The sequence below is a fragment of the Lacerta agilis genome, chromosome 6 (genome assembly GCF_009819535.1).
Source record: "Lacerta agilis isolate rLacAgi1 chromosome 6, rLacAgi1.pri, whole genome shotgun sequence".
Lineage (NCBI taxonomy): Eukaryota > Metazoa > Chordata > Lepidosauria > Squamata > Lacertidae > Lacerta > Lacerta agilis.
Genome location: NC_046317.1, coordinates 5,422,979 through 5,439,175, shown reverse-complemented (window position 1 = coordinate 5,439,175; position 16,197 = coordinate 5,422,979). Strand labels below are relative to the sequence as shown.

Below are 16,197 nucleotides of genomic sequence, written 5' to 3'. Positions count from 1 at the left end.
GACTAGCCCAAGGTCACCCAGCAGCTGCATGTGGAGGAGCGGAGACACGAACCCGGTTCCCCAGATTACGAGTCTACCACTCTTAACCACTACACCACACTGGCTCTCAATTGATTGATATGAGCTATGCATCTATCTGAGCCATTGGGGAACTACTAATAGGGACTCCCCCAAATACTTCAATGACTGGGCAGGTGTATTAAGAGTCAAGTGGTCCTTACAAGTATCCTGGACTCAAGTTGCTAAGGGTCTCGTAAATTAATACAAGAGTCTAGAGATGGTAGCATAAGGCAGCATATTTTATTATTAATATTTATATATCACTAGATCATAAAAAAATCAAAGCAGTTTACAATAAAAACTATATATAATAAAAACACATTAAAAAATAAAATTGGAGACCATCTACTAACAATTATGGAAAGATGTGTTCTTAATTGCTTGTGTAAGGATGCTAGAATAGAAAGGTTTTCATTTAAAGGTTGAAACAGAAGGCATCTGCTCAATGTTTACCAGTGAAGTATTCCACAGGACTGGGCCAATGACACTGAAAGCTCTATTTTCGTAAACAACTTTAAGGTTTGTTTGGTTTTTTTTTTTTTTTTACAATCAAGTGGTGTATACATTTTATGAAATAAAAAAAATATTCTAAATTACACCAGATGTTTTTGTAATAGGACTTCGCAAAGAAATATGAGCAGAATTGAATATACAAATTAGGGAGAAAATTTATCTAATAAGAAGAGATGAGAGTATTCTGAGAGAAATTTTGTACCCACATCGAGAGGCTGCAGAGAGGTTGCTAAATCCTCAGAAATTAAAATGAAAACCAGTGAGTAAAGTTCTTAACACTGAAAGAATTTCTTTACTGTTTTGGCTAAATATATATATATATTGTTTCACACAATTCAGAAGCCAGAGTGAATTGTTTATCCTCACAGGACGCCCTGACAAAAATAAATCTACCTTCAAGGACTCTTTCAATCTTGGAACACTGAAAAGAAATGGGTCTATTCTGAGTAATACTGTATTTAATACCACCCTTAACTAGCACAACTGCTGCAACACCTCTTCATTTAGACCAGCCTTTCTCAACCTTGGGTTCCCAGATGTTTTTGGCATACAACTCCCATCATCCCTAGGTAGCAGGACCAGTGGTCAGGAATGGTGGGAGTTGTAGGCGAAAAACATCTGGGGACCCAAGGTTGAGAAAGGCTGATTTAGACATTCCCACAGCAGCATAATATGACCCAAATATGCAACAAGCATATTCAAAAGGACCTGCTTTTAACTCAGAATGATGGTCTGATCTACTTTGCTTAGAATGGGATGCTCCTGTAATAGTTTCTTTATCAAAACACCTGGGTTATTATTGTCCACTGTAGTGGAAAAGGAAGAAACATAAAAATTACTAATTAGCAAAATAAAACTTAGCAAAATTAAATAAAAATGCGCATACACTTTCACAACCACGCCATGATATGGCCTGCCTGTTGGTTACTCTCAAAGCATTCAAAATTTATTTATTTATTTTAATTAAAACTGGGGACGGACGGACAATAATAATATTCAGATATACTGTACTTCAAATGTCCTCCACAAAGCAAGAAGAAGAAGAGTTTGGATTTGATATCCCGCTTTATCACTACCCTAAGGAGTCTCAAAGCGGCTAACATTCTCCTTTCCCTTCCTCCCCCACAACAAACACTCTGTGAGGTGAGTGGGGCTGAGAGACTTCAGAGAAGTGTGACTAGCCCAAGGTCACCCAGCAGCTGCATGTGGAGGAGCGGAGACGCGAACCCGGTTCTCCAGATTACAAGTCCACTGCTCTTAACCACTACACCACACTGGCTCTCTATGCAAAGAATCATGCATAGTCTCACTCTTTAAACAAAGAGCTACTGTTGTGTGGTTCTTTAGTTCTTGCTAGATCTGTAGTATTCTACAGGCTCTGCCCTTGGACTTGTGCCTCCGGCAAGGTACCTGCTTTATATATAACTGGGTGTGGCAGAGCACAAGGCAAACTTCACACTTTTGCACATTTTTAAATATATGTTGAGTGCAAGGAACGTCACTAAAATAAAGCAACGTGCCTTTGTCACACAGCAATTTCACAAATAATAACTGTTACGTGCTGTGTTGCAAATATTTTTAATTTCAATTATTCAATTCCAAATATTTCAAATATTTTGTACTGCTTTTCAACAAAAAAAGTGTTTCATGTGTTTCTCTAGTTTCATGTGCACTTTCCCATGGGTGTCACAGGCCTCATTAAGCAGATGTTCTCAATGGCTCCTAGCTCTCAGAAGAGATGTTGATGACCAGTGATATAAGAAGTCCATTCCTCGGACCTCTTTTTTTTGTTTTGCCAGACTCTCAGTGGCTTCAGGGGAAAAGCCATCCTGGCCTAAGTGTGTTACACTAAGCACCAATCGCAGGTTAGCGTCAAAAAAGAGGAAATGGCCTCTTTTTACCTTGGTAGATGCTATCAATTGCTCCTGTCTAAGATGTCACTTGGTGGGACTGCAACACCATGATATACTTCTAAATCCTTTTCATAGGCAAGATAGAATTGTGCAAACAGAACAGAACATTTTTGACAAATCCCATTGACAAGACTAGCAGATACCTTTGAAGCACTTCCAACTTGGAAGCTGCTTTTGATAATAAAGGACTTAATACAGGACAATTCTTCAGTGCAACTTTCACAACTGGTCAGAAAGTCCCTTAGCTGCAAGAATGGCCAGGCAACAGATAGATACATATGGTATTACTTGGGCAAAAATGTTTCTCATGCAATAGGGAGTTTATTCCAATATGAGAAATGTGAAGGGCACAAAGCATCGTGGTCTTATAGAATCACAGAGTTGGAAGGGACCCAAGGGTCATCTAGTCCAAATCTCAACTAGACCATACATAACAGATGGCCATCCAAACTCTGCTTGAAAACCTCCAAGGAAGGAGACACCACCACCTCTTGTGGGAGTCTGTTCCACTGTCAAATAGCTTTTACTGACAGAATGTTCTTTCTGATGTTTAGCTGCGATCTCATAAATCAACTGCTGCATGTAAGTCACCATGCAGAAATATTAACTACCAAGGTTGGTGGCATGAATGCAGTCATGTGGTTCAGAGGAGAAAAGCAGTCTATGAACAGTTCGGCCTGCCCCTAAGCAACAAACTGCACAAGCCACAGTTTTGGGGGGCCAGAAGTTAGTGATTGGCTCCTTGTGAATAGCACTATCACTTTCCGGATATCCACAATAGCAGTACTGCAGCACAGCTAAGACTAGTGAGAGCGGTTCCCTTAGGAGCTGCCGCAGTGGCACACAGAATGAAAGCCTCCAGTTCAAGATCCTGGTGCCTGTTGGACCTTGTATTTTCCAACTTACTAGCTTCCTGACCATGCTTGCATCAGCCTCTCTGAACTCCCAAGTCTAAGTTATGCTGAAGCTGTGCCATAAAATGTGAAGAGTTACAGAAGCTTCTTGTAGAAGAGGACAATGTACATCCACGGGGCAGACAAGACTCAACATGTGATTTTGGGCCTGAAAGCCCATTTGCCATTCCAGGAAGCACTGCAGGGCTGCTAGCACTCTAGGATACGACTCTAGGCTTCAGGCTATGAAGGAACTGGAGCTGTCTCTCCTCAGTTCTGGGTGTTGTTTTTGTCATGATCCAGCAATGATCTAGACACAGAATTGGTGGCTGCAGAGGCACTAGATGGGGAGCTGGGTCTGGGTGAGTGTTTAGAGCTGACTGCAGAAGATAGGAAGACCACTGCATCTGAGGTATTGGCCAAGAACTCACAGAGGAATCTCCCAGACCACCAGAGCCATTAGGACCAGAGTCAGGATCTCAACTGACACCCTTCCCTGAGCCAGAAGAACCAGATGCCTCCTACTGCACATCACCAATCTGGCAGCATAAAAAGAAGGCTATGGAACAAAGGAGGAATGTCCATTTTCATGCCAGAGGGCTGGCCTTTTAAGGTTTTCTCAAAGGGGAAGGGCCTGGAAGTGGCAGTCTGGAGATAGAGACATAAAAGGTCTTGGATAGGTTGCTCACTTGGAGCTGCCTGTGGTTCAGTGGCCTTCAGCTAGCTTGCCTTGCCTGCAGCCTTGCTGTTTCACCCATGGGTTCCAGCACTGACCATAACACAATAGAGGTTAACCGTTTTCCAGCTGGGAGTGGCAGCTAGCCTGGCCAGCCACAGATGTCAGACAGAATTCTCTTGAAACAAAAGTGCAGTGACACCATACCACTGAAGCATATTGTCGTGTGATATAGTTAGGATTGCTTCACATGCTATTCTGTTCTATTTCACGTAGGGAAAGCATGGAACCCCAAAACAGCTCCCTGACTGAAAAACAACTACTTAGGGATGAGCACACATTCCATGCATATTTTGCACATATTCTTCTACATGGAAACGCAGAAGAACTGTGATCTGTGAAGCATTTGAATGAAACAGAGATATAGTGGCTTCTCTTACCTTTCAAATGCTGGCCATGAAGTCTCTTCACTCAGCTCAGAACCATCACTGCTACCTAAAATCAAAATAAAGAGTTTAAACTAAATAATCCTCTCATTCTATGATATATTTGCCAATCAAAACGGAATGATCCATCATAATAAAGTGCTATTTAAAAATATATATTTATACTATTTAAGTCAATTTGTGTGTTAGAAGATAAATAGTATAAAGCAGCTTTTATAAGAGGAAATGAAGATGCAGGTTCATAACACTTGGGCAAAGAAGTACAGTTGTGTATTCTTGCTGCTGCTCTTCTAATATAGTTTGTTTTTACAAAATGCTGCTATCAATCTTGTTAGAAATTGAAGCACTAAAGGCAAAATAAAGTGAGTGTCCCTTGCTGGATTAATTCTGATTATTGGGACAAGCAGATAAAACCTACCCAGTATTTTATTGAAAATCAGCAATATGGGGGGGGGGGGCAAACATCATATGGCTAAAGCAGGGGTCAGCAACCTTTTCCAGCCAGGGGCCGGTCCACTGTCCCTTGGACCATGTGGGGGGCCAGACTATATTGGGGGGGGAATGAACGAATTCCTATGCCCCACAAATCACCCAGAGATGCATTTTAAATAAAAGCACACATTCTACTCATGTAAAAACAAGCTGATTCCCGGACGTCCATGGGCTGGATTGAGAAGGCGATTGGGCCGCATCCGGACCACGGGCCTTTTTGCCCTTTCCCAGAGGAAAAGTTTTGATGCTCGGCAGAGCAAATGATATAATGGTTGTTATGTTATGGTAGTATATAATTGTTAAAATTTGAAAATCAATAAAAGTCATATTTGAAAAAAGGAGGAAAAATTTGGATTCTTTTAATTCTTGTACAAAGGGGGGAGATATTAGTAAAAGGAATTAAATGGCCTACTTTCAGTTACATGCATGTTGAAAATACATGCCCTATGGTTCCTATGCCAGGTGAATACCACAAAAGTTCAATTACAGAATTTTAATATGATTTTTAAACCAAGTCAAATTTCCATTGCACAGAGAGGAAAACACGTGTGTATATTTAATAAATGTGTATCTTGCATTTTCACCACTAGAGCTTCCAAGATAACAAACAGTCCCCCTCAAAAAAATAATACATGAGGCATGAGGGCCAACTGCTGAAAGGATAATCAGAACTCCAGTAAGGGCTTTGAAGTCTCTTTGGATCCCAGTAAATTATGACACATAAACTATTCAAAAAATGTATGAAACAACTCATGTTTGTCCTGCACAGTGGCAAAAAAAGTTTTAGATAGCAAAGCAACATCACTATGTGACCCTCAAAGCCAAAGAGATATAGGTTCTTCTTTCCAAGCAAAAGGCCACAATTCTAAACACACTCGCTGAAGAAAAGAGAAAGGTGTCTCTGAATTCAGAGGGAGTTAAATTTTATTCTGAAGCTGCGTATGCCCACCCAGAAAAAATTTATATTTTAAGGGTAGAAAATAAATGTATGAACACGTAACTGAAAGGCCAAAACAGAAATGCACTTTATTATTAGTGTGCATTGAAGTTTATGGAGTAACAAAAGGGTAAGTCCCTATGCTGAGATGTGGCTGACGCATTTGCAATGTTGTCGTTAAATGAACGGGTGAGACAACACAAGAAAACAGTATGAAGTGGCGGCAAGAGTGCTAAAAGCTAAGTTTAAGCAATGGGTGGGGATGAGGGGTTAAGCACAGGCTTCCCGAAAAAGATGGTATTGGTAAGCTTGGAGGAATTTGAAGGAAAGGGTGGTGATACACACAGGGCTAGATTCAACTCACTGGATGCACTAGTGGAAGTCCATGCAAAAGGGCTTCCCTCTCCCCTCCTCCTCCCAAATTGGCTCTGGGGAAGATTGTTCCATTGGGACAAGCAGATAAGCTTGCACTGATGGAATGTTTGCAACCACACAAGGTTGAATTGCTCCCATAAACCCTAGACTTAAAAGGGCAGGAAGGGAGAAATTATGGACTTATCGAAAGGAGCAGGAGGCCCCTGTTTAGCTAAGGTGGAGGAGTGAAGCTCATTGGCATATGGGGACATGAAGGCAGGGAAATGAATGGTCACTGAAGGCATTAAAGATTAAGACAATGGAGCCATGCTGAATATGGGAATGGAAATGAAGCCAGTTTAGGAACTGAATATAATCCTGAGCAATGAGAGAGGCAAATCATTACGGCACTACAATTCTGGATTGAAGTGTCTCCCCTAAATCTCTCTGAATCATTCAGCTTGCACTCAAAACAAGTCGTAAGTATCTTCCAGCCCAGAAAGAACCTGCATTTTTCATGCAATTTCTAACACATCTCAGGGATTTGTGCTTTCAAAAAGTCTTTGTTACAAATGGGTAAAAATGGTGATACATGCAGATTCTTACTCATGATGCTTCAAGTTAGAGAGAACAAAAAAATCAGATTATTTTTCTAAAAACATTATGACCAGTAGAGTACATATGAGTCCAGATTGTGGTTTGGCCGTCAATTGGTCTGGGCAAGGTTACAACAGAAATAGAAATGTGATGCAATGACAGGCAGGATGTGAACAAAAGGTGAAATGGTTATGATAAATGATGGTTAACCCCCAATTAATTTAAGGCAACATACATATTGTTTATGAATGTTTACAAGTACCACATTTATTTAGTCCCAAACAATGTATGATTTCTGATAATAGAAAAAATGGTGAAATAATTATATCCAAAGCAATTAAACATAACATATTTCTGTGATATGTTCACGACACGAAAAGGAGATACACTGTAGTGGAGCCTGAATTGCAAAGTTAAAATAAAGAGAAGGCCTACTTAGGTTACAACTGTGCTTTCCTCAAAGAGATATTACACAGAGGACTTCTTCTGAAATAAGATAAGCAAGGGCTTGACCACACTTCTGTTTCTTCCGTGCCTAGAAAGCATGAGTCCAAAAGGTCTTCTGCTTGACCTATGTTTTCTAGGCACAGTTCCAAGTGGTTTTACCCTTGCCCTGCTCCTTTCTCAGGGAAAACCCAAATTGCCATTTGCTCCAATTGAGCGCTAAAGAGCAGCTTTTCCTGGGGGGAAGCAGCAGGATGAGAGGAAGTGTGAATAAGCCCCTAGTTGTATTTTCCTTTGTAAACATAAAAAACCAGTAACTAGCAGAGTGTCATTAGCAACCTGGAGCAGAATTCTGAAACAGTCACATATTCTCTAAAACCAGAAGAGGGAAGGTCCTTGGCAGAACAGCAGGTACTGGCCGGGTAGGGAGACATTCAAGAGATGAGAAAGTTTTAAGTCTCTTATTCTATACTCTTCTTCAGTTCAGCAAGGAAGGATGAAGGCAACCATTTAGACCTTATTTTCTTTGGTTTGTGCCTCACGTCCAGGGTCTTTCCTGATACTAATGTAACCCTGAGAACAGCATGCCACACCACAGACACTGTCAAACTTATCAATACAGTAAAGGCAAAAGGTAAAGGACCCCTGGACGGTTAAGTCCAGTCAAAAGCAACTATGGGGTTGCGGCGCTCATCTCGCCTTCAGGCCGAGGGAGTCGGCATTTGTCTGGTGTTTTCTGGGTCATGTGGCCAGCATTACTAAACTGCTACTGGTGCACGAAGGACTGGGACGAGTGCCAGAGTGCACGGAAACACGGTTTACCTTCCCGCCGGAGCGGTACCTATTTATCTACTTGCACTGGCATGCTTTCGAATTGCTAGGTTCACAGGAGCTGGGACAGAGCAATGGGAGCTCACCCCATCACAGGGATTCTAATCACCCACATTCCGATCGGCAAACCCAAGAGGCTCAGTGGTTTAGACCACAGTGCCAGCAGCAGTATCAATGTTTGGTACTGGATTTGGCGCTGAGGATAGATCAACAGACACAGAGAGCAATGTTATGACTATTATAGAGCCAGCTGTTATTAATTACATTGACAGAACTGGAGAGACTGACATCACATGTAACATCACATATGGGACAGGTAACAATTGGCTGCAAAGTAAAACTGGGAGTGCGCTCATCAAGGGTAATCAAGCATGCCATCCACCCATAAGAGGGGCAGTCCAGAGAAGGCCAAGACCAAACAGGATGCATGCATGGCCAGAGCTGCTGCCTTGTGAGCAAAGCAAAATTCAGAAACCTCTCAGAAGCACTTTCACTTGGGTATTTCCATCTTTGGGCAGAAGGGAGTTGGTCACTAGACCAGATATTGGCGAGTCAATTGATGGGGGTTTGAGAGACATGAACTCAGGCTCCAGATTATAAAATTTATTAGTAAGAAACACATTATTAACATTTTATACTGAAGTTTTTTCAGAGTTTATCCTTTTCTTAGGGTAATAAAGCCTTATGTGGAACTGTTCCAGTACCATAAAAAATGATCCCTCTAATACTTTTGGATACAAGCCTAGAAATACCTTTCGCTGCTCAGTAGGCTTAACATCTTACCTATTGAAATTCCACTAGAAAGAGTGGAGCTCTCTGCCTGTCCCCTGGATGGGGCATGTGGTTCCATGACACTGTCATCTAACAGATGCCTTGGTCCTGCATTGGGGAATGTTGCGCTTTTGAACTCTGCTGTGTTCGTTTTATGAATAAAACTAGAAAAGGAACAAAGGAGATAAAAACAAAACGCACAACTACTTTAGGACATAACACGTTTTACGTATCAAGGTTATACATTTTCTCACTTACGTTTATATTTTCTCCACGAAAACAATCCAACACAGCATGGCAAGTATATAAACAAAAGAGTACGCCAAGTGTGTGCGACAGGGATCTATTGCAGAAGGGAATTACGCATTTTGAACATGGGCACAAAAAGTATGAATGTTTAAGTGGCAAAATAACTACACAGTGATTTACCACACTTTCATTTTCAAATGACTGCATTTTCCCTGCAATAGTGCTAGCATTAAAGGATTGGCTCCCTGGTACATGCACGATTCACAATTCAAGGTGCTATGTGTAGATTTTGCCATTAACAACTAGAAAATTTGGGAGCAGTTTCAAAAGTGAATGTTAAGCAACCCTCCCTGTGTTATAAACTTTCTAATGATGTCTTCATGAGTTTTTGAGGTGATTAATAAATAAGTGCTAATTTGCATTAGATCAGCTCATGAGGCACAAAGGGATATTTCAAATAGCAGCAAGGTTCCTACAGAGAATACTGTACAAACTGTGATCCAACTGGCCAAGCACAGCCACCAGCTATGTAGTGTGGCTGCCAGGAATCGGATATGACACCAGGCTTCTGAAGGCCCACACAGGTTGCAAAAGTGGGAGACTTTATGAATCCCTGGTAGCCTTCCATATGTGGCTGGTGGCGAGCTAGCTCCACCTTAATGAACCTAAAATAGGCCTGTGAAAAAAATTCAGCTGCACACTGCTCATTCATGGTGTCCTGGCTTATTTCTACACCATGGCTTTAATGATACATACAAAGCAGGCCGCTAGATGCTAAAACAAAATGACAAAAAGGTACCAAGAAAAACTATTTTTTAAGTAATAAGATTGGGGATCATGGGATAAGAGGGCTAACATATGGGGCGTATTCAACAACACACAGCATCTAAGCTGAATTTCAAATCAAATGCTAACTTGTATCCTAAACTGTGACATTTTCTATGCCCGTGTGGCATCAGATTCCTTGGGGATGGAGGAGTCGGTGGTAGCAATGCTCCTTCAGCTGTTGCATTTTTTCGAACACTTTGTGGCGAAACTCCCACTTCAGGGCCTGGAAAAAAGAAAGAGAGAGTGAATTTTAGGTGAACACGACAAATACTTATAACACTTTTGACTCCCCAGTTTCTATGCCCAATTTAAAAAAATGCATGAATGTATTCTTATATAACAATAATTAATTAAACACACTAAATGTTGAAATATCAAAACAGACTTTTGGCCCTGGCACGAACATAGTAAACCTTTCGTAACAAGGACCCTCAAACTGAAGTCAGACAGGGAAATAGGTTTGTAAAAACTGGAGAACTAACGCATGCGAAAATTGGCATGCTTAACACGTTCTTTCAGCTGATGCAAGTATGTCATGCTATACTATGGAGATGTAAGAGATATTTCAGTAATTGACCAATGTCAATTGGGTGTATGGTATGTGGACATACTTAATAGTAATATTGGGAGATATTCCTGCAATCTGGAGATTCTCCAAATATGAAAAATGTCTCCTGAAATGTAGTAAATGCCTTGTTCTCCAGACACAGATAATGCACACACTATTAGGTATGGATATTTTATGTTATTACTGACTCACTTCTAGAGAAAGAATATTCAGATGGAGGGATTTGTAAAAAGTTGGAAATGAATTCCTAGAAAAAATTCTCTCCTAAGCTCTAGACACAGCAGCTCTCTATCCCTAAATCTGTCTCCTGACTACCTCAACTCCATTTTTTTTAAAAGAACACAGCAAGTGCTCATTAGAATGCTTATCACTTTTTACCAAGTAATGGAAGTCCACAAGAACATCCTTCTCAACATACACACAAATGTAAAGCAGCCACTGATGTCACCTTTCATATAGATGTGTTCAAGTAATTTGTTGGCATTTGTTAAATGTTGAAAACATGTTTTTAGTGTTTGGTTAGTATGTAGTTTTTAATCACAGTTCATAGTATACGTGGGTGGCGCTGTGGTCTAAACTAGGGCTTGCTGATCGGAAGGTCGGCGGTTTGAGCCACAACGGTGTGAGCTCCCGTTGTTCAGTCCCTGCTCCTGCCAATCTAGCAGTTCGAAAGCACGTCAAAGTGCAAGTAGATAAATAGGTACCGCTCCGGCGGGAAGGTAAACAGCGTTTCTGTGCGCTGCTCTGGTTCGCCATAAGTGGCTTAGTCATACTGGCCACATGACCCGGAAACATGACTCCCCTGGCCAGTAAAGCGAGATGAGTGTGCAACCCCAGAGTCGTCTGCGACTGGACCTAATGGTCGGGGTCCCTTTACCTTTTACCATAGTATTATAGAGCTGGAAGGGACCACAATGGTCATCTAGTCCAACCCCCTGCAATGCAGGAATGTTTTACCCAACATGGGGCTCAAACCCACAACCCTGAGATTAAGAGTCTCATGCTCTACCAACTGAGCTATCCCAGGTAAGTTTCAATTTTAAGTTTTATTCTTATTAAGAAACAAGAAGTTCCTCCAAGCCGATGCAATTTCTTTTTCTTTAGGCAAATACAATAGGATATTGTCAACGGTGAAGTCTTAAGATGCATGAAATTAATAGATGAAGATATGAGGTGGAAGGAGGAGCCTGAAACCTGGTGCACATGTGCATGGCAAAGAACACCCACAGTGAGGGACTGAGATAGTATAGCAGAGAGTTTAAGTTATCACTGAACAGCTGAAACCAGCTACCACTGTATAATAGTTGCAGGTCTTTAAAAGCACTGGGCCAGTGTATATTCTCCAGGACATCTTTGATACTGACTCTCTGTTTTTACACCTTTAACAGACAAGTTTAGAAACAAAGAAATGCTAAAAAATATTTAAACTTTATTGTTGTTTGTTAAACATTTACCTACTAAATCTTCACGAGATGCAGCAGAACGTGGGGTACTTGTCCCGGGTTCTATCTTTAATGAAAGCCTGCATTTAGAAACAACCACAAAAAGGTTTGTTTATAACACAATATAGGTTGGAAACTGTAGACAATGCTTTTTCATGTATTTATATGCTATACACCACCCTGGGGTCTATTTAGAGGGGAAATGGGTTAGAAATACTTTTATTAAACAATTAAAACATGTAAGTTAGTCAAGACTAACTTAAGTCATTTTCCCATAGATAATTATTTGAAGACTTTGGTTGCTACCTATGGCTTATCTTTAAATTACAATCAAGGGAGATGCAAGACAGACGACAATTCAAGGAGCTCCCAAAAATTCCAAATGGTCATGAAACTAAGGGATTACTCTTGCATTCATTTATTGTTCTTTATGAAACACTACTTAGCTTTAAAAGCAAAAACAACTGCTATATTCTAATTTACTCAATTTTATACTTACTTATAATTGTCATCTTCCACAAACTTCTGAAGTTCTTCTATATACTGAACAGAATTCAAGTATTTTTGAACATGAGGCAACACAGGAATATCTAGACAGCAAGCAAAATGTAATCAGCATTTTGGTTTCCTTTACCAAGAGCTGACTTTTGCACATGTATTTTTTTTAAAAAAATTGCTTATCCCATCCCATAGATGCACTACATTTTATGATTTCCTTAAAATACCCAATTAACACCTCATGCTTCTCACACCCCATTAATTTCTGGGCAACAAAATACTTTATGCCATCCTTCAAAAAGATAAAACAAATGCAAACAAAAGCAGGGAACTGAAGATTAACAGCACAAATGTATGGAAGAACACACTACATGGATAATGGATGCTATTCTGTTGTGGTACTAACTCCTAGAGGGGTAGTCTGCTGTACCAAAACAAAGGGTGGAGTTCAAACATTCTGTCCCCAAAAAATGAAAAGGTAAAGGACCCCTGACATTAAGTCCAGTCGTATACGACTCTGGGGTTGTGACACTCATCTAGCTTTACTGGCTGAGGGAGCCGGCGTTTGTCCGCAGACAGTTTTTCTGGGTCATGTGGCCAGCATGACTAAGTCGCTTCTGGCGAACCAGAGCAGCGCACGGAAACGCCGTTTAACTTCCTGCCGGAGCGGTACCTATTTATCTACTTGTGCTGGCCTGCTTTCAAACTGCTAGGTTGGCAGGAGCTGGGACCAAGCAACGAGAGCTCACCCCATCACGGTGATTCGAACTGCCGACCTTCCAATCGGCAAGCCCAAGAGGCTCAGTGGTTTAGACCACAGTGCCACCCGCGTCCCTAGGTCCGCATAAATAAACAGATTTTCAAACATCACTTAAGTATATAATAATATACTTGATAAACTACTATTACAACTAAGGAAGCATGCCTAACGCCTGATCTGTGCTCTAGGTGTCCTTTCACCTGCCTCTGCTTGGCTCCACTGCCATGAAAGCCCCTGCTCCACCCACAGAAGGCACAGGTTATTTTGGAGCTACTGTCCTGCCAGCAGTAAACAAGTGTAAGGCTTTGAAACGGGATATTGTGAGGGTAAGGTGGAGCAAGGTCAGTCAAGGATCCATTGGACAGGTGAGGGTCCTGATCTGGGTCCCTCTCTTGCACCACCCTAGAACTGCCGCGGGAAAGAAAGAAAAAAGACTATTCCTCTCTCCACATTCTGCTGTAATTAACCAGAGCCAGTAGGGCTTTGGAAGAGGTGTTGGCTCTGCCACTCCAAATGTCCCCAGAGTTGGGTAAAGCTTGCCATATCAGTGTAATGCTCAGTTAGGAGGTGCCTCTTGCGTAGTAGCTGACCTCAGAACACAGGTGATTAGAATTAATGGATTTTATATTCAGAGAACCTTATGCAGTGATTAATTACAATGCTGCAGTATGAATGCATAGCAACTTACCATATTCACATGACTGCTGTAAGTCTGAAATTATTCTGAGTATGTTATTCATTAAGTTTGATCTCTGCTCATTTTCCAAAATACTCCCTGTCGATGGGTATGCCGAGTCAATGTATGTCAAATCTGAGAGATAAATACCTAGACAACATAAGATCACACACACAAAAAGATTTTTCGTCTTGGTCAACAAAATCCAAAACATTTAGCATTGTATTCAGTGCTGCTGTTTCAAAGGCACAGCCGATTTTACGTTGCACAACGGAAATTTCCTCTTCTCCCCCGCTTGTGCTGGAGGACCCTCCAGAGCAGATTTTAAGCTTGTGGAAGGAAATGAGAGGGAAAGTCCCATTGCGTGAACACAACTCTGTGTGTCCAGTGTTGGATATAAACCGTCAGAAAAAGCATATCCTTTGAGTTGTGCTTTAAGCTGGAGAACAAGTGACAAGGCATTGAAGATATGAGGAACATGTAGCTTTGCCATATCTGAAAACTGAATGCTGTTACAAGGGTATAAGGTTTCACATACTGAAAAGCATGTTTACAAATCAACAGGTTAAAAGTATTTAGTTAATGAGCATTTCTTCTACCTTCAACCTTATTTTTAAATAAATAGTATTTGCTACATCCAGTTTTTTTTTAACTTTCTAGATAAACCACAGTCATGTTTTTAAGTCTTCTTATGTAGTCATGGAGTAAAAATTAAAGCTGTCATATTAAGAGGAAGCTGAGTTCTTACAAATAATAGCACACGGTCAAGAAGTCACAGAACTGAGTAAAATACTTTATATCTTAGTATATAATAACATTCTGAAATGCTTTATAATATTCTGAAATTGCCATGAGCAATTGTACGTGGACTTTAAAAATCCTATGTAAGATGTTTTTGAAGGACAATTTGGCAAAAACAGCCCTACTGTAGCACAGAGTTTAATTCAATGGAAGAAGAAGAAGAAGAAGAAGAAGAAGAAGAAGAAGAAGAAGAAGAAGAAGAAGAAGAGGAGTAGTAGTAGTAGGAGGAGGAGTTTGGATTTGATATCCCGCTTTATCACTACCCGAAGGAGTCTCAAAGCGACTAACATTCTCCTTTCCCTTCCTCCCCCACAACAAACACTCTGTGAGGTGAGTGGGGCTGAGAGACTTCAGAGAAGTGTGACTAGCCCAAGGTCACCCAGCAGCTGCATGTGGAGGAGCGGGGACGCGAACCCGGTTCACCAGATTACAAGTCTACCACTCTTAACCACTACACCACACTAGCTCTCATAGATACACTGTGATGTGTATATTAGGGGAAAATGTAAATAAAATGCATATTTTAGTGAAAATAACAAAAAATTCATATTAGAAAAAAGTCTATAAAACTAAAAAACACAAAGTGATGCAGAAATGTAATGAACTGACTGGAAAAATGAGAAATGGAGAGAACCAAAACTGACAGATTTGAACTCCGCTTGATCTTGCCAGAAGTGATCTTCTTGAACTGACCATTTGCCCTACAATATTCTTCCAAGGCTTCAATGTTACAATAAGGTTCTTCCAAAGCTCTAACCTTATATCAGGTATCTGAAGAAGTGTGCATGCACACGAAAGCTCATACCAATAACAAACTTAGTTGGTCTCTAAGGTGCTACTGGAAGGAAACGTTTTTATTTTGTTTCTTATATCAAAAGGTCTCCTAGGAAAATTTCTGACTACATTGGTTGGATAAACAAAGGGTCACCAGTCCTCACTGCCTGACCGACTACAATGCTGCAATTGTATACTACCAGTCCAACATGAAGCCAGGCTTTAGTTTTACTCTCTGAATTAAAGTAATTATTCTTTGAAATGCATCTATGGTGACTTGGCGAGTTTGCTTACACCTAAGTTAACTTGGGGAACTAAAGTACTTAAAAATCAGGTTTGCTCTGCTCTTCTACATTCTGAGAGTTATTATATGCCATACTGTAAAAATAAATGCTAGCTACAGATAATTAAAAACTGCTCTGATTTGCATTGATTCTAAATAACCATGATCTACATAAACTGTACTTGCGGAACTTTAAGCTTTTGAAGTATTCAAGTAGTTAAATAGAGAACAACGATTCAGAAGGGGGGGAACCTTTGAGAAATGGTGGGTTGCCTTGAATTTGTTCATTATCTCTGGCTGGTTGTTGAGTTTAAAGATTTGGCAGAATGGTGGCAGCCAATGTAGATAAGTTCAATGGCAAAATTAATTTAAATTACAATTAAGATTTGCA

At 40.6% G+C, this 16,197-nt stretch overlaps 1 protein-coding gene across 3 annotated transcripts in view; it reads right to left on the bottom strand.

Moving 5' to 3' along the window:
* RALGPS2 (Ral GEF with PH domain and SH3 binding motif 2) overlaps positions 1–16,197 on the bottom strand; it is an 88,982-nt gene that overhangs the window by 11,764 nt on the left and 61,021 nt on the right. For all 3 annotated transcript variants that reach the window (XM_033151281.1, XM_033151283.1, XM_033151282.1), the window contains exons 9-14: positions 13,961–14,098; positions 12,514–12,604; positions 12,027–12,094; positions 10,092–10,227; positions 8,940–9,091; positions 4,496–4,550 (exon numbers count right to left, since the gene is read on the bottom strand). In XM_033151281.1, the coding sequence (XP_033007172.1) occupies positions 4,496–4,550; positions 8,940–9,091; positions 10,092–10,227; positions 12,027–12,094; positions 12,514–12,604; positions 13,961–14,098 (640 nt within the window). The remainder of the gene's footprint in view (positions 1–4,495; positions 4,551–8,939; positions 9,092–10,091; positions 10,228–12,026; positions 12,095–12,513; positions 12,605–13,960; positions 14,099–16,197) is intronic.